The 26,668-nt window shown below is 54.8% G+C and overlaps 1 protein-coding gene across 3 annotated transcripts; it reads left to right on the top strand.

Moving 5' to 3' along the window:
* Positions 1-1,461: 1,461 nt before the first annotated feature.
* On the top strand, positions 1,462-17,486 carry HEATR6 (HEAT repeat containing 6). Of its 3 annotated transcripts, none has more exons than XM_059865820.1 (20): positions 1,462-1,659; positions 3,075-3,182; positions 3,552-3,692; positions 4,841-4,956; positions 5,323-5,437; positions 5,659-5,760; positions 6,124-6,261; positions 7,119-7,396; positions 7,681-7,858; positions 8,131-8,337; positions 8,979-9,078; positions 9,251-9,657; positions 10,487-10,609; positions 11,109-11,195; positions 11,968-12,102; positions 13,166-13,288; positions 14,318-14,442; positions 15,397-15,493; positions 15,855-16,059; positions 16,489-17,486. In XM_059865820.1, exons 1-20 carry the CDS (start codon positions 1,477-1,479, stop codon positions 17,034-17,036), a joined length of 3,516 nt encoding a protein of 1,171 aa, XP_059721803.1. In that variant the 5' UTR covers positions 1,462-1,476; the 3' UTR covers positions 17,037-17,486. The 3 variants fall into 3 exon arrangements, with proteins under 3 accessions (XP_059721803.1, XP_059721802.1, XP_059721804.1); XM_059865819.1 differs by having other exon boundaries at positions 13,133-13,288; XM_059865821.1 differs by lacking the exons at positions 1,462-1,659; positions 3,075-3,182 and adding an exon at positions 3,956-4,155 and having other exon boundaries at positions 13,133-13,288.
* The last annotated feature ends 9,182 nt before the right edge of the window (positions 17,487-26,668 follow it).

Below are 26,668 nucleotides of genomic sequence, written 5' to 3'. Positions count from 1 at the left end.
TAAATATTTATTAATAAGTTTTAAAAATAATAAATCACAAAATAAAATAGTGACAAAAGAAACAAAACTGAAAAAAGTCCCTGAGTGTGTGTTTGGTAGGAATTTATGCAGAGTAGAGAAGCTGGGGAGGCAACACTGACATTCCTGGGTTTGAAATCTCAAATCAATAATGAAGGAGGCCACATCACTTTTTCACACTGCCTCCCAGAGCACTCACAGGATCTCAAGCAGCTGCTCTCCCTGGAGCAATGTCCGGGCTGGGCTGGCACAGAGCTCTCTAAAATCTCTCAGGACTCTGATGATCCTTGTGGGTCCCTTCCAACACAGGATATTCTGTCATTCTATGGAAATCATCCCTGCACAATAATAGCATGCCTGGGGCTGTCTCTGCTCTGTGTTTCCCCGTGCCTGCCTCAGAGGCCTTTCGAGACTTTGAGGAACAAACAGCACAGGACAAATGGAACGATAAAGGGAAGGAGCAAAGCAATTACCCAGAACCAGCCAGCCCAGGGCACAGAAGGACACCAAGGCCACGGCACTGGTGGCACAGAACGTACTTTTCTTACTCAAGGTGGTCAGTGTGATAAGGAAATGGAAGGAAGGTAAACCAGAGGCAAGGCTTTGCTTGGATGTGACATGGAAAGCAGCGTGTCCTGCCCTGGAGTCCTCCTGTTCCTTCCCAGGTGATGTGCCCAGTGTTGGCAGCAGTCCACGTGCAGCAAGGCAGGAGCACTGGGCTGAGCCCTGTTGGAGTGACTGTCCCCATCACCCAGGGCTTTCCAGGCCTTGGCTGCTTCCCCCGATCCTGGTCACTGGGAATGTTAATTTGATGTTACCCATCAGCGAGATGTTAATGCTGATCCCATCCCCTTAAGGGGAGCGGGTTCCTGTTCACAGCCACTGGTCCCGGTGTCCCCAGAGCTGTGTGATGGGAGCACGTTCTCTGGCTGGCCTGGACTGGGTACAGTCAGGGCTGGGACAGGGCGATGGGACAGGAACGGCCTCTCACAGCAAAGCACAGCACAGCACAGCGCCTGATTTTGGCTTACAGCCACCACATCCTCCACACCAGGCGAGGCTCAGATTGGACACGTTGTCCACCCTGGCACAGGTAGAGTCCCCATCCCTGGAGGGATTTAAAAGCCACGTGCATGTGGCACTCGGGGACACGGTCACTGACGGCCGGGTTGCTCTCGAGGGGCTGTCCCACGCTGGGTGACCCTGCGGTGGAACACTTGCTGTCATTCCCGCAGCCCCGGGCTGTCGCACAGGCGGGCGGGCACCGCCACCTGCCGCGGGCCCTGCCCGGCCCTGCCCGGCCCTCAGCGCCGCCGGGCCCGCCGGGCCGCCGTAGCCGCGGCCGCCCCGGAAGGGCTCCGGTTGCCATAGCGGCGGGGCGGGGCGCGGGCCATGGCGGCGGCGGGGCCGGGCCGGCCGGCGCAGCCAGCGGAGCCGGGCCCGGCCGGCTCACAGGCCATGGCGGCGGAGGAGCCGGGGGAGCCGGGCTCGGCCGGGTCGCTGCGGCGCTGCCTGGCGCGGCTGGGCGCGCTGCGAGCCCGGCCCGACGACGGCGGCCGCCGCACCGAGCTGCACCTGCTCTTCGACCAGCTCATCTCGGAGAGCTGCGGGCCCGAGCCCGCGGCCGCGCCCGGCCCGCAGGTACCGCGGGATGGGCACCGGCACTGCCGGCTGTGTCCGCGCGGGGAGGAGGAGGAGGAGGAGGCGGCCGTGCCCGTGTGGGAGCGCACGTGTGGCGGGGCTGGGCGGGGGCCGCTCTGGGGACGGCGTGGTGCCGCTGTGCCTCGCCGTGCCCATCCCCGTGCCCCGCCGTGCCGCTGTGCCTCGCCGTGCCCATCCCCCGCCGTGCCATCCCCGTGCCCCGCCGTGCCCATCCCCCGCCGTGCCATCCCCGTGCCCCGCCGTGCCATCCCCGTGCCCCGCCGTGCCCATCCCCGTGTCCCGCCGTGCCCATCCCCGTGCCTCGCCGTGCCATCCCCGTGCCCCGCCGTGCCCATCCCCGTGCCCCGCCGTGCCCGTCCCCCGCCGTGCCCATCCCCGTGCCCCGCCGTGCCATCCCCGTGCCCCGCCGTGCCCATCCCCGTGCCCCGCCGTGCCCATCCCCGTGTTCCGCCGTGCCATCCCCTTGCCCCGCCGTGCCATCCCCGTGCCCCGCCGTGCCCATCCCCGTGCCCCGCCGTGCCATCCCCGTGCCCCGCCGTGCCCTTCCCCGTGCCCCGCCGTGCCCATCCCCTTGCCCCGCCGTGCCATCCCCGTGCCCCGCCGTGCCATCCCCGTGCCCCGCCGTGCCATCCCCGTGTCCCGCCGTGCCCATCCCCGTGCCCCGCCGTGCCCATCCCCCGCCGTGCCATCCCCGTGCCCCGCCGTGCCCATCCCCGTGCCCCGCCGTGCCATCCCCGTGCCCCGCCGTGCCATCCCCGTGTCCCGCCGTGCCATCCCCGTGTCCCGCCGTGCCATCCCCGTGCCCCGCCGTGCCATCCCCGTGTCCCGCCGTGCCCATCCCCGTGCCCCGCCGTGCCCATCCCCCGCCGTGCCCATCCCCTTGCCCCGCCGTGCCCATCCCCGTGCCCCGCCGTGCCCATCCCCGTGTCCCCTCCTCGGGAGCCCCGAGGGTTGCAGCCCGCGTTCCCCGCGCTGCGGGCGGGATGTTCCCTCTGCCCACCCCCGGGCCCGGCCCCGGTGCCTCTGAGCTCTGCTGCCCTGTGCCGAAGCGCTGCCCGGTGGAGATGTGGGTGACACCAATGGGTGGGACTCGGCAATTTTCGTAGTCTGATGTTAGAAAAATAGTGATTTTTTTAAGCCTTAAAACAAGCCCTTGAAAGCTGAGCAGTCTAGATGAGCGGCATGGATACTGCTGCATTGGCAACACACAGTACTTCAGTATTACTCTGGTTTGCCTTTATTTTATTTCCAAAGCAGGTTTACTTTACACTTTGGAATTAATTGATTTTTGGACATTCCTGTTCTGTTTCTTGATCTAACTTGGTATATTTTTCTTGAGCCATTATTGCTGTCTTTGTAGTCCCTAAATAATAAACTGAGGCTTTCTCTTCTAGGATGTTTGTGCTGTTCTTGTCCAAGCCTGTCAGTTGGTTCCCCTTGATCAGGAACATCTTGTCAGCAAAGTCTGTCAGCTTATCCATCACTTACTCAACAGATACCAGGTAGGAAGAGTTTGGTCATGTCCCTCAATAAGCCAGGGGTACTCTGTCTTTTTCCAGGGCTGTGGACCCAAGCTTCAGGCAGAGTTTCTTGGATTTTCACTGTATTACTTATTTTTAGGTAGCTGAGGCTCTGATCTGGTTTTAGCATGGTTCCTCATAAAACCACCTCTCAGTCAGAAGGGATTCACCATGGGAAATAGTCTTGGTTTTAGGACACTTGTACAGATTCATCCATTTCTGGTCAGGTGTGATCTCTGCTGGTGTGTGATTTTAACAGCCAGACCACCTGAATCTCTGACCAGTTTCTCAGGGTTTATTGGCTGCAGCAGTACAAGATGATGTTTATCTTGACCTTTTCTGTTGTGACAGGTGATGGTTGACGAGCAGAACTTGAATTTCCTTCTCTCCTACTGCATCTCTGCTCTGAGGCAGTGCAGCTCCTGGACACATGTTGAAATTCTGCAAGCCTTAGCAGCTCTTGTTTACAATAATGGGCCTAAGTGTCAGAAGGTGAGTGTACAAACAGAGATACAGTAACAACAAAAGTATTTGCACCACTGCTGTTTGTGCTTTATTTTTTCCTGAGAGAAAGAATAAAAAAGTTCTCAAATTGTGTTACCTTTCATGCTAAGATCAGATCCCATTTAAATAGTGGGTGATATTTATTTATGATACTTATTTTAAATTTATAAACTTAAATATTTATTTAAGTTGAATTCCTGTTGTATTTATTAACAATTATTATTCCCATGTGGAATACTCTGTACCTGCAGGCTGCAGCCGTTGGGATCACCATTAAATAAGAGGACAGGCTCAGCCTGCAGACCAACCACCCTGTGCCTCAGGCAGGATGACCACGGGGAGCTTGAAATTGCACATAACTCCCTGGGCAGGCTCCACTGAGGATGCAGAGATCCATCCTGTAACCAGATCAGGGCTCTCTCTCGGCGCTGTTCAAAGCAGAGGCTCTCGGGTATCAATCCTGTGTGAGCTCCTTGTTGCTGCAGCTGACAGTGTTTGAAAAGCTGAATCCTCCTGCTGTCAGCAGCTCGTGGCAGCTTGCAAAGCAGTCTCTGCTGTTGGGCTGAGCATGGGGTGGTGATGCTCACAGCTTGGGAGCTGCCAGCTTGTGTGGGCTTGTAGCCCATGGAGTGGCAGCAGTTTGGTGCAGCAGTTGTTCCTAGCTTAGCTTCATGTCTGGGAAGAGAGCATAAACTGGGACTCAGCTGAACTGTGCTCAACTCTGTCCTTTCTTAATACAAAATAAGAGGACTTAAGGAATTAAGGTTTTCATGCTGTTTTTTATAAACATAAATCTGTCTCTGGGATCTGAAATTGCAGCTGAGAATTTTTAGGGTTTGTTTTACCTCTCATTATTGTGCTTTGATTTTTGATTGGTAATGAATTCAACTAATTTCACTAAAGTCTGCTCTGCCCATGGTGGTTATCAGTGGGTGACCTCTCCTTGTCCTTGTCCCAACTCATGAGCCTTTCCTTATATTTTCTCTGCCCTGCCCATCTGAGGGGCAGTTTTGTTGGGCACCTGGTGTCCAGCCGGGCTCCAGCCGCCTCCCATGATGTTCAGCCCCCAAACACCAGGCCCAGGAGGCTGAGGGAGGAGCACTGACCCCTAATGGCTTTTGGTGGTTTGTTTTCAGTACCTCCCGGATCTGCTGGGCACAGCTGGGCTCCTGCTGCAGTTCAGTGACCCTGCCCAGCCTGACGTGGAGCTCAGGAGGGCAGCCGTGCGCAGCATGGCAAACCTGTGTCTCAGGTGTGTACAGCCCTTCTCAGGGGGGCTACAAAGTGCCCATCTGCCAGCACAGGGCCAGCAGGGTGTGGTGCATGAATTGGGAATGCAAAACTTTATCTGTGCATAAGCCCCTAGCTCTCAGTCTTGCAGAAGTAATGTTACAGGGGTTAGTTTGGGGAAGAAGAGAAAAGCTTTGTGCTGTCTGGTTTTTCATGCAGAAGGTTTCCTTTTGTTCTCTCTGTGGTAGAGCTGGCCCCTTTCCATCAGCCATCCTCCCATCTGGGGCTCTGCAGGCTAACAAGGGGCTTGGGTGGGACTTTGTGTAACTTTATGAACCTGTGGACAGACTGTAAACCAACCTTGTGTCTCCTCCTGCTCCAATTTTAGTGTTCCTGGGCAGCCATACCTGGATGAGTCCTACAGAAGTGTCTGTTTTCAAACTTTCCTAAGTGTTCTGCAGTCTTCAAAAACCACTGATGTGGATGACATCACTTTTTGCATGGTAAGTGTGAGTCTAATTGTCTAACATACTCTAATTAGAAGGTTGTGCTGCTGGAATATATGGAATTTGGAATGGTATCAATTAAGATTTTGCTTTAATAGTCCATAATTTATCATATTACTGTCCAAATTGAGCAAAACTGTAACTGCCTAGAAAGTTACTTGAAAGATGTGAGCCTGTGGCGTTTTGGGAAGGAAAAGTAAGTAATTCTTTATTTTCAGTTACTGCAAAGTGCACTGAAAGGTGTCCAGTCACTTCTCAATGGTGGGAAGATGAAACTGATGCAGATTGACCAAATTGGAGCTCTTCTGGCAGTGTTAAAGGTAAATCCTTAAATCCACCTGGAGGAAGAGACAGCCACTGGGAGGTTCCAGGTGCTGTTAAGTGGGAGTCTGAGCATGGGGGGAAATGGAGTGTGAGATGTTAAAGAAAAATATACTGAGTTTCTCTCACAGCATCTTCACTGCACTTCACACAGCAGAGTGTGAGAGGAAGATGGGAGGATTGGGGTTTTTTGGACCTACTTAAATTCCTTCTACATGTAGATGGATTTCAGATGTTGCATGGAGATGTTATACCTGGGAGAGGCAAGACCTGGGGGAAGGAGCACAGCTGGAAATTGGTGAATTCAGTAAATCTGTGCATGAGAAAAGGACAGGATGCTAACCTTTGTGTTCCTGTTGCAGAAATGCATGTTCCATGGGCTGCCAGGACTGAGCATAGAGGTGCCCACAGCCCTGTACCCTGCTCCTTTACCTCAGTATGATAAAAGGTCCCCTGTCAAGCAGGAGCAGTCAGAACCAGCCACCTCTAAGCAGACAGGGGTAAGCTGGGCTGCTCCTGGTTCTCCAGGCTGTTTGTTGTGTTGTGTCTTACCTCTCATGGTATTGGTGGCTCTTCACGTCCTGAGCATGTGGCACATTTAAGTCTTTGCTTCCAAGGTGTTGATTACAAATTCTGCACTGACTAAAATTGCTTTGGGAACTCAGGTGACAGGAACAAGTGGCTCTGCAGGGCTTGGCTTTCCTCAGTTAAGCTCTGTGCAACAATTATTCATCCAGAGCCAAGAATTCCTGTCCTGCAGGCACGGGATTGATGCGTGCAAACTCGCCAGAGCTTTTGATTTTATAAGTCACGTTTTCTCTCCTAACACTTGCACAATTGTTTGACTCTTTCTTAGGGAAGTCAAGTTCATTTAAGACTCATTTCTTGCCTCATCTGTTCTGCTCAATCCTTCTACAGGTTATTTTTTAACGTGTGAATACTTTGGATTAGTGATTATCTGAAAGACATTAGAGAAAGTAGGGTTATCTAGTCATGTTGACTTGTTTTTATTTAGGTGCTGGAAAGGAAGATTAGTGTTACCTACTGTAAATCTAAAAGAACTATGGAAGTATTTAGTGTTGTTCTTTAATCACTTTTGTGTGAAATATGATTTTTGGCTAAAAGTTTCCTTGGATATGTTTTGCTTTACTGATGAAGAAGCCAAAGGTTAGTTTTTGAGACTATTCAGTTATAAACTTAAGTATTACTGAAATTTTGTGCCTGTTGCTACTGATAAGCAGAATTTAATAACTCAGATACTAAAGAGTGACTGTGTGTAGAGTATTGCAGAGACATGTAACTGCATTTATGTATTCATTAAGCATTGACTAAAAAAAATCAATTTTTTTTGTCTTAGAGCCGAAGAAAAAAGTGCAAAGGGAAGCAAAAGAAGGGAGAGTTTGGGGAAGAAGGAAGAGAAGATTCAAGGGATGCAGGAGATGAGACGGTGCTGGGAGCAGACATGCAGAAGTTGCAGCTGGGGGATGTGCAGAGCAGCCCTTGCCCTGAGCCTCGGCCTCGTGTGTCAGACGTGTGTGCTGGGAGGGACCCCCCGAGCTGCCAGCCCTGCAAACGCTTCAGCAGCAGCGAGTCAGAGTACTCTGACACTGAAGGTGGAATACAGGGCAAAGTGAGGTGACTGCTGTGCACATAAACACATGGATCCACAGAACCCTCCCACACCATCCTTTGTTCTTAAGCAAAACTGCTGAGGGAATCACTTTCCCTTTTGATTTATGAGATGGTACGAGAAAATGGGAGGGCAATGATTTGTGTTGGTTTGGAAGTAAATTCATTCTTCCTCTTCCTGTTCTTGGTCTTAAAGATTTCCTCTCACAGCCAGCCACTAATACACATGAAAGAGGTGGAGCCCATCCCTTGTCCTGCTGTTTTCATCAATCTTTTTGTTTGTGTTTAAGGTCTTTCCAAGCCAATGTTCGCCAAGGGGCTCTGGCCTGTTTCCTCTCCACTATAAAGTCAATAGAAAAGAGAGTTCTGTATGGCTACTGGTCAGCATTTGTTCCTGATGCCCCTGGTATTGGCAGCCCCCAGTCTGTGTCCCTGATGACTATTGCTCTAAAGGACCCTTCTCCAAAGGTGAGGCACTTCTGAGTACAAAAATTCTTCTGTTTCCCCCATTAATCTTAGGAGTTGTTTTCACTGGCCTTCAGTAAGTATTTGGCTAATGCCCAAGAACTAAATAGCATTGGCTAAGGGAACAAAGGATTGGTTCTGTATTGCCTAAAGTTATGAAAAAACCATAGCTGGAGTTGAATTTTCTCTTTCTACAGAGGATTTTATATATTTGAAAATTCTCCACCTGCTCAACGGAGGTGTTAAAAGGTATCTCAAATGTTTTATCATTTCAGACACGTGCCTGTGCTCTTCAAGCCCTCTCAGCCTTCCTGGAAGGTTCTAAGCAGTTCCTGTCTGTGGCTGAAGATGCCAATGACCACAAGAGAGCTTTTACTCCCTTCTCTGTCACCATTGCTTCCAGCATCCGGGAGCTGCACCGCTGCCTGCTGCTGGCCCTGGTGGCAGAGTCCTCCTCTCAGACACTGACACAGATAGTCAAGGTACCTGCAAATGTGCCACATGCTCCCACTGATCTCTGGATTATGTTCTGAAGAAAGATTGCACAGAATTGCTGTTGAGGAGTGAGGTGGTGGTGGTGCCAAACAGACCTTTGTCATCCCACAAGAGTTCCCTGAGTCATCCTACAGAATCATGGAATCACAGAATGGTTTGGTTGGAAGGGACCTTAAAGATCACCTTGTTTCAATCCCCTGCTGTTAACAGGGACACCTTCCACTAGACCAGGTTCCTCAGAATTCCATCCAGAGTCTGGGGGTTTCTTTTCTCTTCAGCACAGTTCTCTTTTTTCTACAATTTTTTAGTCTTTTCAGAGCTGAATTAACCTATAAAAGGATTCTGAAGACTCACATTGACTTTAAAACTGGAATCCAAATTGACAAATCCTTCCATGGGCTATCAAAATTCCTTGGTCTTTGTGCCACCTCACAGTAGTTAAAGCCTTGTTCTTAGGAACCAAGTTTGTATCCAGTGTTCACACAGCAGATAATTGGGGTGTTTTTTCAGTGCCCTCAGATAATGAGCTGCCTGAGTGACCTAAATTACAAATTAAAACAGGCCTCTGTAAAAACAGACCTGCTGGAGGCCAGGCTGACATTGTAACCAGCACCTTTCTCTGTTTCAGTGCCTTGCAATCTTGGTTTCCAATGCACCCTACAGCAGATTGAAACCCGGGCTGCTTACCAGGGTGTGGAACCAGATCAAGCCCTACATCTCTCACAAAGGTTTGCATTCTCTCTGCTGTATTCCTCCCCTCCTCTGTGCTCCATAATTCAAAATTCAGTAGCAGTGGATGGTTATATGTTATCATCTATCTGTGGGAGGATGCTGGGCCGTCAGTGAGGTTCTAATGGAGCTTTTTTTTGCTTTTTCTTCTCCCCCCATTGTCTCTTGCAGACGTCAACGTTCGAGTTTCCAGCCTCACCCTGCTGGGGGCAATCGTTTCTGTGCAGGCACCTTTGCCAGAGGTGCAGCTGCTCCTGCAGCAGCCCAGCTCCTCAGGGCTCAGCGGCAGCGCGACCCCGGCGCGGGAGCAGTGGAGGAAGGCAGTGCCCTGGGCAGGGGAGAGCCCGCAGGGCAGCCCTGCAGGGTGTGAGCAGGGGAGGAAGGCAGTGCCCTGGGCAGGGGAGAGCCCCCAGGGCAGCCCTGCAGGCTGTGCCCCCCCTGAGCCCTGCTGGCTGCTGCGCCTGTGCGTGTCCCTGATCGTCCTGCCCCGCGAGGATTCCTGCTCCGACAGCGACGCCGCCTTCCCGGCCCTGGGCAGCGTCTACGAGCCGTGCCCCCTGCGCCTGGAGGCCCTGCAGGTGGGAGGGCTGCTCCTGGCTCCCACCTCACTTGTGGGGTCCCTTTGCTCCCTGCTCTCTCAGGAGATTTCTCACTGATTGCTGGTGCAGTGGTGCTGAGCTGCTGTGGCTCAGGGAGAACGTTTCGGTCCCGTGGTCACAGCGTGACTGTCCCACTGCAAGCCTGCTGCAGTGAGTTCATCTGCCTGGGATTTCTTGTCTTCTGTGTTTTTTTCAATATTATCTGGGGGTGTGTGCTGGCAGACTGTGAGTCTTCCCCGTGCAAACTCCTCCATGCAGAATCCAAATTGAAGTTTTGGTGGAAAACAGTGGGGAAGAGCCCTGCAGTCAGAGAACAGTCTGCAAGGAGCTATGGAGTGACTCAGGGAGTACCTGTGGATGCTGAGGCTTGGCTTTGTTTTAATTCATGTAGCCACAGCAAAGGGTAAGATTTTGTAACATACATCCCAAGAAGTCTCACTCTTCTTCTGGAACAGTAAATATTTGTTAAATCCAGTTTCACAGAAGGCAGCAGCAGTGTTACAGGAGGTACAGCATGTCTTGCTCTCAGCTTTTTTGGCTACAGGAGCCCTCACACTAAATAATTCATGGCCTTGCTACCTGATCGTGCTTCTGTGGCTCTTCTTTGAACAATAAAATGGAACAGGGAGGCTTTTAATCAGCTCTGGTATTCCAGAAGTTGTGCTGCAAGGTGTATCTGTTACATCAGAGCTCAGTATATGGTGCCAGGGTTGATTAGCCCATTCACATAATTTCAGTGTGTAGTTGGGCTATTTTGGGTAAACAGAAGGAAGAAATGCTGAATGGAATTTCTTTTGTCTGTGTTTAGGTGTTGGCTCTTCTTGTGAAAGGTTATTTCCCTATGGCTCAGAGCTATTTCCTGGGACTTGGAGAAGTGGCTTGCAGATGCATGGAAGAAATGGATCCATCCATTCAGCTTCATGGAGCCAAAGTAAGAGCAGGAGACACGTCAACATTGTGTTACCAAGTCAGTTTTATCTGTCTGTGTGCCTTGCAAATGCAGATGAGTGGTGCTGAATATTCAGAGCATCTGTGAGTGTGATACAGAAATGCAGTACCCTGACACTTTGAGAAATACACCTTCAGCTTCCAGTCTTGAAGTCTCAGCAGAATTTTGTTGCTCTGCTGAGTCACCAGGAAGCTTGGGAAGTGCAAGGACCACAGCACTGGTGCTTCCCTGGCTGAGCATCAGCTGGGGCAGGGACTGGACTCTGTGACCCAAAGATTTCCTCTTTGTGCAGTAGTTTGTTATGCTGTGCTGGAGACTTTATGTAGGAAAGGCTTTTCCTCTAATTCCAGTACTAGCAGGGACAGAAGAGCCCAAACCAGTACTGAATCTTTGCCTTCTGTTCCCTGGGTGAGCAGATGCTGGTTCTGTAGCTCCATGAGTCATCCCTGATGAAAACCCCCTCGCTTTTTGTTCTCTGTAGCTTCTGGAGGAGCTGGGCATGGGTGTCCTGCAGCAGCACAAACCTGACTCCCCCACTGCCCCCGAGCAGAGGGTGCCTGTCAGCCTGGTAAGTGTGAGATTCCACCTCACTGAGCTCCTTCCCTGCCCTCTGCAAAGTCCCTGGCACACACACAGACACATAATTGCAGGGAGGCAGGAAGGGACTCAGACTGCAGCTCTGTGGATGCCAGTATGGGCAGTTTCTGGAGGCTTCCTGCAGTCACTTGGCACTTGTTCTTGTCTGTGGACAGATGTGTTGGGGTTTATTTCTTTTACATGATGTTAACCCTGTGTCTTTGCCTCTCCTCTTCCCAAATCTTGCAGCCTGCTGTAGCTCAGAGCTGGAGGAACAGCACTGATTTTGTGTGTGCCATTACTGCTGCATAAAACTTTCAGACTTTTGGTGAATTTGCATGGTTAAAGTGCCAACCTACATTTTCTGGCTGGTCACAAGTACAGACAGAGTGGCCAGAACCATAGTATAAGTGAATTTAGAGGATTTCATTAGCTGGTTGTTGGCTGAGTTTGCAGAAGCTGAGTAATATGGGCCTGTTTAAGTCTTCCTTCTGTGAGCAGAAGACAAGCTTAAAAATTTCTTTGGCTCATGCTAAGTTTTGAGCCTACAAGACAGGAAATGTGTTCAGTAGCATCAGGTTCCTGTTACTTGCTATGAATGTAAATTGTCAGGCAAATGAAAACACTCAGCTGTGTGGATTCAGGAGTGGGATTGCAACTCTATTTAATGCAGTTTAATTTCAGCATATGATGATCATCTTTAAGACAAGAATTTAGGCTTAATTGCTGAGTTTGGAAGATAAACCTGGCTGCTTCTCCTGCAGGTTGTGACCTTCTGGACAATGATGTTAAATGGGCCCTTACCTGGCACCCTGCAGAGCTCCCCCCATGCCACTCTCCAGACAAGTGCCTGTGATGCCCTGTCCTCTATCTTACCAGAGGCTTTCAGCCTCCTGCAGGTAGGAGAACACACCTTTAAATGTGGTTTTTTTAACCTTTGAGACTTTGTCCTTGTCCACCAGGTTACAGTAGTGTAAAGCCTTTTAAAACTTGCCAGGAAAAGTAAAGAAACCTTCCTTTTTTTTTTTTTTTTCCTGAACATTGTGACTGTTGAGGGCTGGAAAGGGCAGTGTTGGGAGTAATCAGCCTGTCAGAACAATTAAACTGTGGGTCACAGCAGCTGTTTGGCCCTGCCATGAATACCCAGCCTTGGCAGTGATGCACAGGAGATGCAAGACAAGGATTTCATGGCATGAGGGAGGGCTGAGGGATTGTTATTCTGCTGTTTAATCCTTTGAAGAGCCAGCTGAGCCAATAGCCAGGGCCTGATGTTGTGCACCCATTTGCATGTGTGTTTTTTCCCTTTGCAACATGAAATATGCTTTTAAACATGAAAGCCTTGGCAGTGGATCCCCCCTGCATTGTGCAGCTCCTTCTGTGTCACTGTGCCCTTGCTGGGGAGTGCTCTGCCAGATCTCATTTGCCCAGGAATTGCTGCTCCAGCAGTATCTCTGGAATTCTCCAAGTACAGCGTGTACTTCATCCCCCTGTACTTTGATCCCATCCCCTCTCCTGTCCCTGTGGCCAAGTGGGGCCAAGTCAGTGCCCACTCTGACCTTCTGTCATGGGCTGGTGAGCTGACAACCTGGCCAGGCTGAGCTCACCCTGTCCTGGTTAACGAGGGGCACAGAGGGAGGGAGGCAGGAGCAGCCCATCCTCTCTGAGTTAGCCCTGATGGGCCATTCCTTCTGCTGTGGATGAGAGCTGATACTCTGATTTCCTTCTTGCTCTCAGCCAGCAGCAGAGATGCTGTGTGCTGGAAGCATTCCTGTTCCCTGGGTGGGCTCTGAATCACTCCTCAATTCACTTACCTAGAGCATGCTCTGAGTGGGAGCTCCTTCAGACACAGGGTGCTTGAGAGAATTTGTGTGTCCCTGTGGCACAGAGCTCTCCTCAGCCCCCCTGCTGCCACTGCTGCTCCTCTTGCAGATCCTGTGTGTCACCTTGCTGCTCCTCTTGCAGGGTGACCAGCAGATCCTGTGTGTCACCTTGCTGCTTGGCCTGAACCACAGTGAGAACCCCCTGGTGAAAGCTGCTGCTGCCCGTGCCCTGGGAGTGTACATCCTCTTCCCGTGCCTCAGGCAGGTCAGAGCCAGCCCCTCCCTTCTTCTGAGCCATTCTGTGATGAACCATAAGATGTGGAACAGGGATTTGTTTGCAGTTCATTCACTTTGCTTTTGGCCTGTAGTGTATTTATAGTTTTCCTTACTGGCTCCAGACCTGCTCTTGCCTCTGGTGTGAGAGCAGAATCAGTGCAGCTTTAAGGGAGGTAGAAGAGAGAGGGAAAGGAGAGAGGTCAGGCTCTTCCCAGGCTCCCAGGGATGGAAGCTGGATGGGTGGGTTGGCACAGAGGAGCTACAAGAGCTGAGGGGGAGCTGGGATGAAGGGAACAGCTCTGCAGTGCTCTGGGGAGTTTGGTGTTGGACTCGATCCTTGAGGTCTTTTCCAACTTCCAGGATTCTATGATTCTAACAAGTTTTTAATGGGAAGCTTTCAGTTTTGCTTAAAACTAAGAAATAAAGCTTATTTGGAGGAAAAAAAAAAGATTTTTTTCCTACAAAATATCATCTTAGTTTGGCTGAGCTGGAAGATTAGTTTTTACAATGTAACCTTTAAGTGAATGATATTAATAAAGAAATATGCAGTAGCTGACTTTGGAGTTTAATTCCAAAATACTTTGAAAGAAAATCCTTTACCATAGGCACATGTAATGTACCATAGAAGAGAAGATTAGACAGGCAGCTCAACAGGGAGGTTGGAGAAGCAATTACTCTAAGAGTGGAATTTGATGGGTGTTGGGTTGGCAGTCCATGTAATTATGTTAAAATCCAAAGTAACTAAATCACCAATGGAATTAAATAATCCATAGGAGCTTTTCAGCAACAGCTACCCAAGAGTGGTGGACTTGGTCAGCATTCAGGCTTGGGCTGTTAATTAAAGGTCAGGCAAAGCTGCAGACAGCACCATGAGCTCGTTAGAAGGTGTCACCTAGAAAAGTAAATGAACAGAGCTGGTCTCTCTCCCCTTTTCCCTGGAAAAAGCAGAGTGTGCTACTAAGAAAATCACCTGTGTTTTGAGAACTGTGTGACTTTGCAGCAGTTTTTGCTTTGGCAGGATGTGATGTTTGTGGCAGACACAGCAAATGCCATTCTGAACTCCCTCCATGACAAATCTCCCAACGTCCGTGCCAAGGCAGCCTGGTCCCTGGGCAACCTGACAGACACCCTGATCATCAACATGTATGTGACACACCCTGCCCTGTGGTGTGAATTCCCTGTGGAAAGGGTGCTCAGGCCCTGGGGGGCTGCCCAGGGGGGTGTGGAGTGCCCATCCCTGCAGGTGTCCAAGGAATGACAGGAGGTGGCACTCAGGGCTCTGGGCTGGGGACAAGGTGGGGATCAGGCACAGCTGGGACTCCATGCTCTGGAAGGGCTTTTCCAACCAAGATGATTCTGTGATCCTTAACATCAAAAAAAGCTGAATTTTGGCTTGGATCCTCCTTTTTAACCACCCTCTGCCTGTGTGTCTGCCAGTGTGGGACACTGTTTGAGCATCCTGTATCCATCTGGCAACACCTTCCACTATCCCAGCTTGCTCCAAGCCCTGTCCAGCCTGGCCTTGGACATTTCCAGGGATGGGGCAGCCACAGCTTCTCTGGGCACCCTCACAAGGATCCGTTTTTTTCTAATATCTGATCTAAACCTACTCAGTTTGAAGCCATTCCCCCTTGTCCTGTCACTCTAAGAACAGACTCTTTAAAACTTTTCACTTTTCAGTTTTCCATTTCTTGTGTGTTGCTTGGAGTAATTACATGGTTCCTTTACTTTCAACATAACACAAGTAAAATTAATAAATATTTAACCCTTCCTCAAGCCAGAGACTGAGGGAAGCCCAACCTACTGTTACATTTTTAACAGGAAAATAGTTATCATATATTCCTGCTGCAGAATTGCCCCTGAGCCATTCCTTGCCCTCTGTTTTTTATTACAGATTTAACCATTGCTAACCAGCTTTCTTGCATTGATAGTTTGGTTTTAAATTAATAAACATAGTGGTCACATGCAGAAAGGTCTGCCTTACATATTAGCCCTCTAAAGAGTGAAGGTTGTTCATGGGCCTTTATAAAGGGTGGTATCACATCTGTGGGGATGGAGCAGCCCAGCTGGGTGTTCACAGGGTGGTTCTCCTGCCAGGGAAACCATGGGACAAAGCTTCCAGGAGGAGCTTTCTGATCTCCTGCTGCTGAAATTGCTGCGGTCTGCCACGGAAGCATCCAAGGACAGAGACAAGGTGAGGCTGGGGTTGGTGGAGTTAATTAACCCCTGCATTAAAAACAGAAAAGGAGAAAGGCCCCAGTTACTTGAGGTCTCTTTGCCCCAGTGCTCGAGGGGAGCTGCAGCTCAGACCCTCCCCTCAGGGCTGGTTCAGAGGGTTCCTGTGTGGTTTGAGTTGCAGGGAATTTGGCTGGGCTTTTCCACGGCGCAGGGGTTTTGGTTTGGTTTGTGGCCATTTGCAGAGAATGATCTTTCTGGTGGCATTTAGGAAGACCCAGTGTGATTCCAGCTGTGCTCCTTGCTGGCTCAGAGACGATTTCACAGCAGGCTTCAAATCAAACCCACCAACAAGCCTGAGAGGTTTTCGTGTGTTGCAGGTGAAGAGCAACGCTGTCCGTGCCCTTGGGAATGTGCTGCATTTCCTGCAGCCCTGCCACGTGGCCAACCCCAGGTTCAGGGAGGCCATCGAGGAGTCCCTGCAGGCCCTGATTGCCACGGTGGGCAGCGAGGCCACCATGAAGGTGCGCTGGAACGCCTGCTACGCGCTGGGCAACGTCTTCAAGAACCCTGCTCTGCCTCTGGGTGAGAGCCTGTCCCCTGCCCCGGGCTGTCTCTGCACGTGTGGGACTGAGCACATCATCATCTCTGCTGCCCCTGGGGTGGACGAGGAGGGGGGAAGCCAATGGAGCTGAGTCTGGCTGTCACAGCTTTCCCAGTGGAACAGCCTCAGCTCCTTCCAGCGCCAGCGCAGGGGTAGCTGCTGTGTTCAGCTGGGTCTGTCAGGAAAGAGTGTGAGGGTGGGATTATAGGTGTGGATAAATGCCAAGTGTCCTCTTGTAAAATTTCAGGAGATTCACTATTTTAACTAATATTTCATTTCGTAATCCTTGATTCTCTCATTTAAACCACAATAAATTCAATAAATGTCAGCCCATTAAATATTGAGGAGACATTTATAGTTTTGCATATTTTGGCTGATTAAAAACGGGGGTTTTTGGGTTGTTTTTTCAGGAGAGGCTCCTTGGGCCACGCAGGCTTTCAGTGCCCTTTCCTCTGTTGTCAAGTCCTGCAAGAACTTCAAAGTGCGGATCAAGTCAGCCATGGCCCTGTCCATCCCCAGCAGGAGGGAGTGCTACGGCTCCACGGAGCAGTTCTGCCAGATCTGGAGTGCCTTGGTGGTGGCCCTGCAGAGGAGCGAGGACACCGAGGACTTCCTGGAGTTCAAGTACAGCTCCAGCCTCAGGAGCCAGCTGTGCCAGGCTCTGCTGCACCTGCTGCAGCTGGCCAGGAGCACAGACCTGCCCCTGATCGGGGGCAGCCTCCGGGAGCACGGCCAGGCCATCAGGCCCTACGTGCTGCAGTACCTGAGCTCCCCGGGCCAGAGCGAAGCAGGAGCGCACACGGAGCTGGCCCAGAGGGAGAGGGGACTGCAGGGAGCCATCGAGCATCTCAGTGCCATCGAGAGAGAGCTGCAGGGCAAGGCCAGGGTGAGGGTGTCCCTGTACCTGGAGGATGTGCTGACACACCACACCAATGCCACGGAGCTGGCAGAAGCTTGAGGGAAATGCCCATTCCAGTGACCAAATCTTCCACAGGGAGTGCAGAGCTGTGTTCCCTTGCACAGGACATCCAGAGGAAAAGTTTCCTGCTGCTGATACTAAGTATTTTGTTTCAGACTTTATTAATAATGCCTCTAGGACTTCTTTTTTATATTATTACTGTTTTTTATTGTGGTGTTTGGGGAACTCTGCCCTCCCTGGGGCTGGTTTGTGCACTTTGCTGTCACAGCGTCTCCACTTGGAAAACAAACGCCTTTTCCTCCTCTGTGTGTTTTATAAAGCTGCCTGTTCCCTCAGCTTATCTCAAAGCATTTTGTTCCTATTGCTGCAGGATGCAGAATCGTGTTTGTAAAGCAGGGGACTGGAAGAATTTTGTTTTTCAGAGCACTGCAAATGTTGTCACTCTTGTGTTCCTGCAATAAACCCAAATATGCCAATATTTGAAGAATAGCTTAGAGCAAACAGCCTTTGCCTTTAGCTGTCTGTGTTCCCAGTGCTGTACACCTGGCCTGAGCCTCCCTGCTGCCTCCACTCATCCTGTCTTCCAAAAAAATCAGAATTCCTTCTTTCCAGGTGGATGGTGCTGTGCTGCCTAAGCCAGAAAATTCAAAGGAGGCTCTCCAAGGCTGGAATTTTGGCTCTCCAAGCACCTGTGAGGGAGGTGCAGTGGTGTTCTGACAGCACATGGATTTATTTGTGGTTCTGGAGTTCTGTCCCCTTCCATTCCTTCCCGCTGGTGTTACTTACTCTGTGTTTGCTCTGTGCTTACTCTGCTGATAGCTGGGGGGGTGCTGATCTCTCTGATGTTGCTGGGGGCAAATCAGCAGCTCCAGGAATGAGCAGGGCTCTGGGGCTCTCAGAGTTAAGTGCCTGCTGTCCTAACCCCGGGCTGGATGTTTGAACAGAGCTCAGGGCAAGCCCTGCCTGTCGTAAAACCTCTGGGGGATACAAAATTCATCTGCTTTGTTCTTCCACCCTCGCTGCTGCTTTCAGCAGGCCTCAAGTGCTGAGAGTATCCAAAACTTCCTGGAGCAATGGAGCCTTTTCCAGGGCATGGATGGATGGAGCCAGTTCTCTGCCAGGGATGAGTTCTGCTGCTGGACCAGCCCTGTGTGTGTGGTCAGGCTGGAAACCCTGAGATGGAGGCAGAGCTGAGCATCCCTGCTGGGCCTGTCCTGGCTCTGCTTCAAGTGACACTTCAGCTTCACTTGCTCCTTTCCTCTCAGCTGCAGCTGTAGCTGATCCCATTTTTGGGCTCCCACACCTGAACCAGGCCTGTGTTTCTCCACTGCCCTGGGGAGAAATCTGTCCCATAGCCACCGAGACCAAGCACAACTTTGGGAAAGAAATCCAGGCAAAGTTGCTGACATCTCTAGAGCTGCCTCCAGCCTGTACCAGCTGGAATGCTGGGGCAGCTGTGGCACTTGGGAGCAGGGGGTACCTGAGCTGAGTGTGCTCCAGCAGCCCCATCCAATGTCAGGCTGTTCTCTGAACAGAGAAATCTGGTTTTGTGCACCCCAGGAAGCAGATGGGAGCTGCTGTTATTCCCAGCAGGGCATCCCCCTTTACCGACCCTCTGGGGACAGATGGGTGTGCCCTGCTGTGCCCTCTGCCACCCCTCACTGCCCGTGAGAGCCACAGGGCAGCCCCCATCCTCCAGGGCCTGCCTGGTGGGGCACGAGGTGCTGGGGGCTGGGGAAAGGCAGCACCTTCCCCACCCTGGCCAAGGTTTTATTGTACTGCCTCTTTATTGTTGTGTTTACAAGCCAGGCCCTTTATAGGTTTTCCTATGAATAGTTCCAAGGAGAAGGTAATTACCTTATCACATGCAGGATGATTTATAGCCAAGGTGGCAAGGGACATTCAGCTCCACATCGGCTCCGTTTGAAAGACAATCCGCCTGTTCTTCCCGGGGTCACTGGGTGGGGAAACAAAAGGGCTTTGCTTAGCGCCCGGCCCGATCGCAGCCCGGGGATGTCTCCTGGCCCAGCAGCCCCGGCAGCGTTGCCCCGGGCTTGTCACCCACCTGCAGCCCCTGGGGACACCTGCGGTGGCGGGCTCTGCCCCGCCGCGGGCAGCGCAGCACGGAGCAGCCACAGCGGGGCTCACAGCGTCCCCGCGGGCTCTTGAACACCCCAGCTACTGCCATGGGTAGTTTTGGTTCTTGTATTTTTAGTTAATTTTCCGCTCCTCTCCAACAGCTGTCTCCGTGGCCGGGGAGCACGGGCGGTGATTTGCCGGTCACCTGCGGCTGCCGCGCCCTGAGCATCCCCGGGCAGCCCCGGTCCCCACGAGGTGGCACCACGAACCCGGGCACGGCGGCGACAGCGGCGCTGGCCCCTGTCCCCTCGGCGGGGTCCTGCCTGTCCCCTCAGTGCTGTGCGGGGCGCACCCCGACGGGACACGGGTGCCACCAGCGGAGTGTCCCAGCCCGGGGCCGAGCGGGGGCGGGCACGGCGCGTTCCCCGCGGGACACACGGAGCGTTTTCCCTCCCGGTGCGCAGCCACGGGCGCGGCCGGTGGCTTTGGCCCCGGGGCTGTGACTCCGGTGTCAGTGACATCGGCTCGTGAGCGATGGGGCGGCGGAGGCAGGGGTGACTTCCAGTGGCGGGGTCAAAGGGAAGAGGCTGATCCTCGGTTCATGCCTGCTGTCTCTGCCATAAAAAATGGCTCTGCGCTCTCTCGCAGGCCGTCCCTCCCTGGGACCCGCTAATTCGGTGATTTTTTTGCTGTCTGTTTTCCTTCTCTCCCCTCTGCAGCCTCCCGGCGCTCCCCCTCGGGCGGCTCCGGGGTCGCGCTGATGGATGGAGCCCGGAGGAGGCGGCGGCCGGCGGGGGGATTTGGGCACAGCGAGGGGATTTGGGCACAGCGAGGGGATTTGGGCACAGCCCGACCCTCGGTGGCCTCACCTGGCTGTCACCACGCTCCTCCCGGGGGCTAAAGCCCAGCAGGAAGGGTGTGGGCAGGGAGGGAAGGAGTGTGGAAGAAAACCGTGGGCACCGCAGCGCCAAGTGGGGATGGGGACAGAGGCACTGAAGGGGCTTGGAGAGCCCCGGGGAGCAGGACTGCCCCTGGGGTCATGCCTTCCTGTGCCACCCCCGGGAAAAGGGAGCCCACGCTGCTCCGGGGGGGTGCTCTGGCTCCCCGGGAGCCCAGACTGGTATTTCAGTCTAGACGTGCTGGTATTTTTTCAGTCCAGCAGATTTCCTTGATGGCCCAGCGGTGGAGCAGGGGCACGCTCGGCACACTGGCACGGTGGCAGCTGCAGGGTGGGGGGTTCCCGTGGGGGCACAACCTGGGCAGGTGACGTCCCCAATCCCTGCTCCTGGAGCAGCAGGAAAAATGCTGGCACTGGAATGGGAGGGAAAACTATGTGGAACTTGAAATTTGCTCATAAACCCGGGCTGGCCGGGTGGGAGGCTTGCCACATCTTGCTCGAGCGCTGGCCCACGTGCAGAGAGCTGTGATGGGCCAGGTGATTCAACTACCACCCCTGTTCCTGCTGCCCCCGTGAGCTGGGGTTGGGCTGGGTAAATATTTTGGGGGGCACCCAGCTCAGTCCTGAGACCTCGCCGTGCCTCGGGTCAGTCCCCTCGCACTGCCGCCCCTGGGCTGATGCTTCATCCAGCAGCCTGCCCAGGCAATGCCCCTCTGCGTGCCACCCGTCCCAGGAGACCCATCCCGGGGACAAAGGCGGCTTTCAGGGCCCCGGCCGTGCCTGGGCGGCCTCGGGGATGTGTGAAATTCGGCTTTGGCCCAGCTCCTTCCTGGAGCGGAACTGTTCTCAGCGAAACCGTCCCCAGCGCCGCCCTAATGGCTTTTCTCTGTGCGCCCGCATTAATGAACGCGAGGCCCAGCCTAATCGGGGGGAAGCCATGCAAGTAATTGCTTGAATTTTTAATTCGGGGTTATGATAGGGGAATCAAAGTCACACGGCAGCCGCCGAGGCCGCCCGCGGCTCCGCACCATTGACTCCCGCAATTTGCTTTTGATTTTTGCCCTCCCGGCTCCCCCCACGGCCCGGTGGGGACCCCGCTGGGGGCCGGGGCTGGACCCTCCCAGGGAGGGCACCCAGTGCAGGGAAATGTGCCTGGAGTGGGGGTCTCACCTGCAGCAGGGGCTGGGGGGAGCTGGGCTGTGCCCATGGGGGCTCTTGCAACAGGTGGGAAGTTGTTGCCGGCCTCCAACAGCATTTCCTTGTGGAGAGTTGGATTTTACTTTTCTCGGGACCTTTTGAATTTCTCAGGTTCCATTGTGGCAGCTCTTGCCCTCAGCCTGGGGAGCCACCAGTGGGGACGCCCTGCTCAGAGCGTGTCTGGTGCCACCATTGTCACACAAAGGGGCAAGTGACACAGACACCCACGGCCAAGGGGCGGCACGTGGGGTGTGGGGCTGGCCAGGTTTTGGGTTGGGCCTCCCTGGAGTGCAACTGGGACTCGCCGTGGAGCTACCCCTGTTCTCAGGGAGCTCCTCCAGCCCTGAGCATCCCCTGGGCCCTGGCAGCGGCCACGCTGCTTTTGTTTTCCCAGAAAACAACCCCACCTCCGTGCCGGTTCCAGCTCGCTTCCCTCCGCTCTGTCTTAAAATTAATAAAGAGTCAGAGGACACGCGGCAAAGCAGAATGGCATCTGTGCAATGCCCGCCCCTGTGGGGACACAGTGGCCAGCAGGGCCACCCTGCCCAGCACGGGGATTGGGGTGCACGGGAGGGGCCACAGGGCCGGTGCCACACCGGCCATCGGGCACGGCCGGGCACGGGGGGACGGTGCCCGCGGGCTGGGCGCAGCCCAGCTCTGCTCGGGGACCCTCTGCCTGCCCAGCTGTGCCCCGTGACCCCGTGTTTGGGGTTTGGGCCGCTGTTGTGGTGTTCCTTGTGCCGCGATCCCACGGCAGATAGCATTGTTTGCCCTGACACGTAAGCCAGTGACAACCTCAAGAGCTCTGGCATGGATTCCGAGCGCTCTCCCGGCCTGCCCTGCTCCCAGCGCCTTTTATAGCCCAGCAGAACTTGTTTTGCTGTGGCAGCCAAGCAGAACCTGAGCGGGAGCTGGGGCTGCGGGGGGACGTGAGCGTGGCTCACGGGGGGTGCTGGGTCACGTCCACACCCTGCAGCCCCACAGCCCTGCAGAGGGTCCCTGCTCCCCACACCTGCCCAGCCCCTGCCCTCCCCTCCAGCACAGCACCTGGGGAGGTGGAGGGAAGCCCCCAGGCTCTGAAAATGAGGGGTCTGAGGTTTGGGGGGGCCCAGAGTGGGGGCACACTGCTGGGGAGGGGATGTGGTGGGAAGGCCACCAGTGCAGAAGGACACATTGTCATGGCCATGGGCAGGGGACGAGCTGAGGTGGTGCTGACCCCACGGCCTGTCCCCTGGCAGAGCAAAGGGACACCGAGCAGCCCCAGAGGGGTCCCACCTTCAGGTGAGGGGCCAGCCGGCCCCCTGTGCCCCCCCAGAGCAGCAGAGCCTCGGCGCAGGACGGGAGGTGAAGACGGATTATGAAAGTGTTTCTTTGCTTTGCTTTTGAGAAAGGAGAACTTCAAAGGGGCCATTTATCACCAGACAAAGAGAGTCGCGAGTTATTTGCAAAGTGTAGGGGAGAAACATTAATTATCAGTGTGACAGACAAACGCTGCTGCTGGGTGTCCTCCTGCCCACCCTGCGCCCTGTCCCAGCAGGTCCTGGGTGCCTCCTGTCCCCCCCACGGGCCAGCTCCAGCTCCTCTCTCATCTCCCCCTCCTGTGCCAGGTGGACCTGTGGGGCTCTGGGTGAGGGCACTGGGGTGATGGATGTCCCCAGGGCGATGCTTGTCCCCAGCATGGGTGCACCCACATGGCTGGAGGGGCAACATGGGGGTTCCCCACTGTGTCCCCAGTGCTGACACTGCTGCCAGCACAGCCCATTCCCACCTGAGTGCTCCTGTGGGCTGAGAGCAGACATGGTGGACACCAGATGGGGATGAATCCACGCCCTTCAATCCATCCCTGAGCCCCACAGCATCTCTTCCTGGATGATGAACCTGGGCATCATCCTGGGCTGAGAGCAGACATGGTGGACACCAGATGGGGATGAATCCACGCCCTTCAATCCATCCCTGAGCCCCACAGCATCTCTTCCTGGATGATGCCCAGGTTCATGTTTGCTGTGCTTGGGGCTGGGGGCACACGGGGGGAGAGGAGATGTTTCCACACCAAAGCCTCGCTCTGTGGCTTGGTGACAGCTGGGACATGTCCCTTCCCTGGGAGCTGAGCGGGTTGTGCAGCACAGCCCGTGATGGGGCGTCGGTGGGCTCTCTGTGCTGGGGACTGCAGGGGACAGGGACAGCAGGGCTCAGCCCAGACATGAGGCACGCCAGGACTGAGCCTCTGTCCCAGAAGCTCTGCAGAGGGAGAGCCAAGGCTCTGCCCATGATCTGGGAGGGGGAAGACAAGCCAAAAGGCAATTTGCATCCTAAACAAAGGCGCCAACAGACCTGACTTCCCCGGAGGGTGAAGGTGGCACCTCTGTGCCTTTGGGGGCTGTGGCTGTCGGGGTGCAGGCAGGAGGGTCCCCGTGGCCCCGGTGAGCGGGGCGGGCAGCTCTGCCTTTCATGTGTGACCCCTCCCGAAACCACAGCTTCCCTTGGCCCGCGCGGGGATCAACCGCGGGTCATATTTAATAAAGGTGGGGATGGGAGAAGGCTCAAAACATTACATCACCTCGTGTGGGGGAGGCGGAGGCAGGCAGGGAATGCGAAAATCTCAGCGCAAGTGGGGGCAGAGGAGAAAAAAAAATCTCCGTGAGGGGGTTTAATGGGCTGCTTTGGTGGGAACTCTCTTGCCCACTGCCCGCGGGGTCAGAGGTGTCTGCACGCGCTCAGGCGTTAAATGAAACTGTAAGGAAAAAATGAGAGGCAGATACGAAATGTGTAAATGTGTCCGTGGCAGAAATCCCCCGGCGCCGTGCCCGCCCCGGTGCCCCGCAGGAAAAGTCCCACCAGTGGCCCTGTGCTCCTGTGTCCCCACTCTGCAGGTGCCAGGGGACACGAGGCCGCCCCAGCCAGGACAGGGGGGTGCCCTGGGCCTGGCTCCTCTGCCGTGCCAGGGCAAAGTCCCCGTGCCTGAGCCGTGCCCGGGGCTGACCCCGCACTACCCACGGCTCTGCTGCCGGGTGGGAGCTGCAGCCTGGCTCGGGGCAGGCACTGCCGGCCCCTCCGTGGTGGAGGAGGATGTGCTTGTGAGTGAGGGATTGCCTGGACAGGGCGGTGGCAGCAGGATGGCTTTTCCCTCCTTGTGGACAGTGCGAAGGGATGGGCTGGCTGCTGGTTTGGTGCCTGGAGTCTCTGAGATGATGGGGAGCGGGAGGTGAGGCCATTCCAGCCCTGGGAGCTGCCGGCCAATGTGCGCTGGCTGCGAACCAGGTGGCTTCGGCGGCTTGAGGGCAGAGCAGAGCATGCTCCGATTAAAACAGATTAAAACACCCTCCCGGTGCAGCCGCCCCGCATTCCCAGCCGCTGGCACCTCCCGCTGAAAGCTCGGGCTGATGCTCCCGCCGGGCTGGGGCTGGGAAACTATGTGCTCCCAGCCCCGCGGGGCACCCACGGCCCCCCGAGCCGTAATGACCGCGCTCTTCTGCTCAGAGGAGTTAATGAGCTGTGCCGGACAACGATGGGAAAAGGCCGCTCGCAGCGAGGCTCCCGGCATCGCTCGGAGGAGCGGGGCGTGGAGGAAGGGGGAAGAGCAGTGGGGTGAGAGAGATGGACCAGAAAACGATACCCACTTCATTAGCCAGGTGGTTCCAAATGTGTGGAAACAGGACAAGGTCCAGGTCACCCACTGTGACAGAACATGATTATCATGCGATGCCATGAAGCCTGTGCAAAGACCAAGGCAAAGCTCAGCAGCCCACTTGAAAGGGACAGGGACCTTCTGGGAGCAGGAGCCAGGCTGTTCCCAGGCCGGGCAGGGTGGGGGTGTTCACAGCCCTGCCGGGGGGTCTGGGAGCTCAGCCCAGCTCCTGCTCTGCCCTGGCACCTGCAGAGCCTCCTCAGCCCGCCCTGGGCAGGAGGGGAGCGCTGGGAGACAGCCCTGGTGCCACTGAGGGGGTGACACAGGGGTGACACAGGCTCTGCACGGCCCCTCAGCCCCACGGGCGGGTGGTTTGGTGTCTCTGCCATCACCTGGGATCTGGAGAATTTTGGGGTGATCAGGGAGCTGCTGTGGTGTGAAGGGTGAGGGCACCTGTGGGTGCAGGGAGTGGTGGGTGCAGGTGCCACTCACCTTCAGAGGTGGGAGAGCTGGGCACAGGGGGAACACTCACCAGTGACCTGCTCCCTGGAGACCTTGGGGTGCAGGGCACAGCAGAGCTGGGGAGCCCCTGACCCTCACACCGGGGATTCACACGGTGCCAGAGGGGTGTGAGGGAGCTGCTGTCACCTCCCTGTGGCACCAGAGCTGGGGACTGGCTCTGCTGGGCCGAGGGCTCCCAGCTGGGAGCCAGGAAGGGGCTTTTTGGGATTTTTCAGCCCTCTCCTCTCTAGGTTGTGCTCAGGCTGCTGTGTGGCCACCACAACCCCTGTGTGGCCACGGTGTGCTCACCCACAGCCTCCCTCCCGACACAGAGAGGTTTCCTGCTCCCTGCTGATCCCCAGCATCCCACTCTGCCTGTGGCTCTGCCCTGTCCCCCGAAGGGCAGGGGGCTCTGAGGGTGCTGTGCTGCCATCCTGGCCCCGAGCTGCTCTGTTCCATGGAGCAGGAATGGTTTTATGGACAGTTCAGCCTGTTCATCCCGTGCAGCTCCCAGCACCCGCACAGGCTGTTCCCTGCCCAGCCGCGGGGCTTTTCCCTTCCCCTCTCTTCCCTTGCCTTGCCTCTGCCTGGCTCTGCAGGAACCAAACTGCCACTGGCTCCCCAGGGTGTTTAACTGACAAGGGATCCGTGGCCAGTGGGTCAGGGACCAGCAGCTGAGCTCCTGAGGGGCTCTGGGGCTGCCTTCGGGGTCTGCCATGGGTGCTGGTGGCTGGCAGGATTTCCCGTGTGTTTTGAGATGGGCAGGTAACTCTGGGTGCCCTGGAAAAGTCTGAATCTGGGCTGGGAACACTGGGTTTAAAGCTGTTGGCCTTTGCCAAGAGCAGCAGGAACGGGAAGTGCTTTGGGCACCTGGGCAGTCATGAGTGGAGATTTCAGGCCTGCCTTCCCCTGAAGGGTCCCGGGCTCCTCTGTGCCCTGCTCTGGGTGTGGTGCTGCCTCTTGTCTTGTGCCTGCTCTGATTTAGGTGAATTTGTTGATCTTTGGGACTCGGTGCATTCACAGCAGTAGGAAAAGCAGGTTTTGTTCAGACCCCAGAGCTTGAATCTCTTCCTCTGCCCATTCCCAAACCTGTTCCCTGCTCCCGGCCCTGACTGCTCCCAAGGGTCAATGGGGGCTCGGTGTCCCCTGTGACCTCTGTCCCCGCAGTGTCCCCTTTGCTAACTGGGTGTCCTTCCACGTCCTGCACAGCTAAATGGCACTAAGCCTGTCCCCAGAGCTGCCCCACAGCGGGGGCCACGACCCCCCTGGTAACCCCCGTCCTGGGGGTCCTGCCCTGGACCCTCACAGCCTGTTCCTGCTCTGTGCCAGGGCTTGGGCAGCAGGACCCCACACACTGGAGGACATGGGGGG

Source organism: Haemorhous mexicanus, chromosome 22 (genome assembly GCF_027477595.1).
Source record: "Haemorhous mexicanus isolate bHaeMex1 chromosome 22, bHaeMex1.pri, whole genome shotgun sequence".
Classification (NCBI taxonomy): domain Eukaryota; kingdom Metazoa; phylum Chordata; class Aves; order Passeriformes; family Fringillidae; genus Haemorhous; species Haemorhous mexicanus.
Note: the sequence above shows the minus strand (reverse complement) of the source record. Positions and strands in the feature narration are given on the sequence as shown.

Coding starts and splice junctions, on each gene's coding strand:
- HEATR6 (XM_059865819.1), top strand. CDS start 1,477: ATGGCGGCGGAGGAGCCGGGGGAGCCGGGCTCGGCCGGGTCGCTGCGG. Junction 7,859..8,130: donor TAAAGGACCCTTCTCCAAAG/GTGAGGCACTTC, acceptor TTATCATTTCAG/ACACGTGCCTGTGCTCTTCA. Junction 16,060..16,488: donor GAACCCTGCTCTGCCTCTGG/GTGAGAGCCTGT, acceptor TTGTTTTTTCAG/GAGAGGCTCCTTGGGCCACG.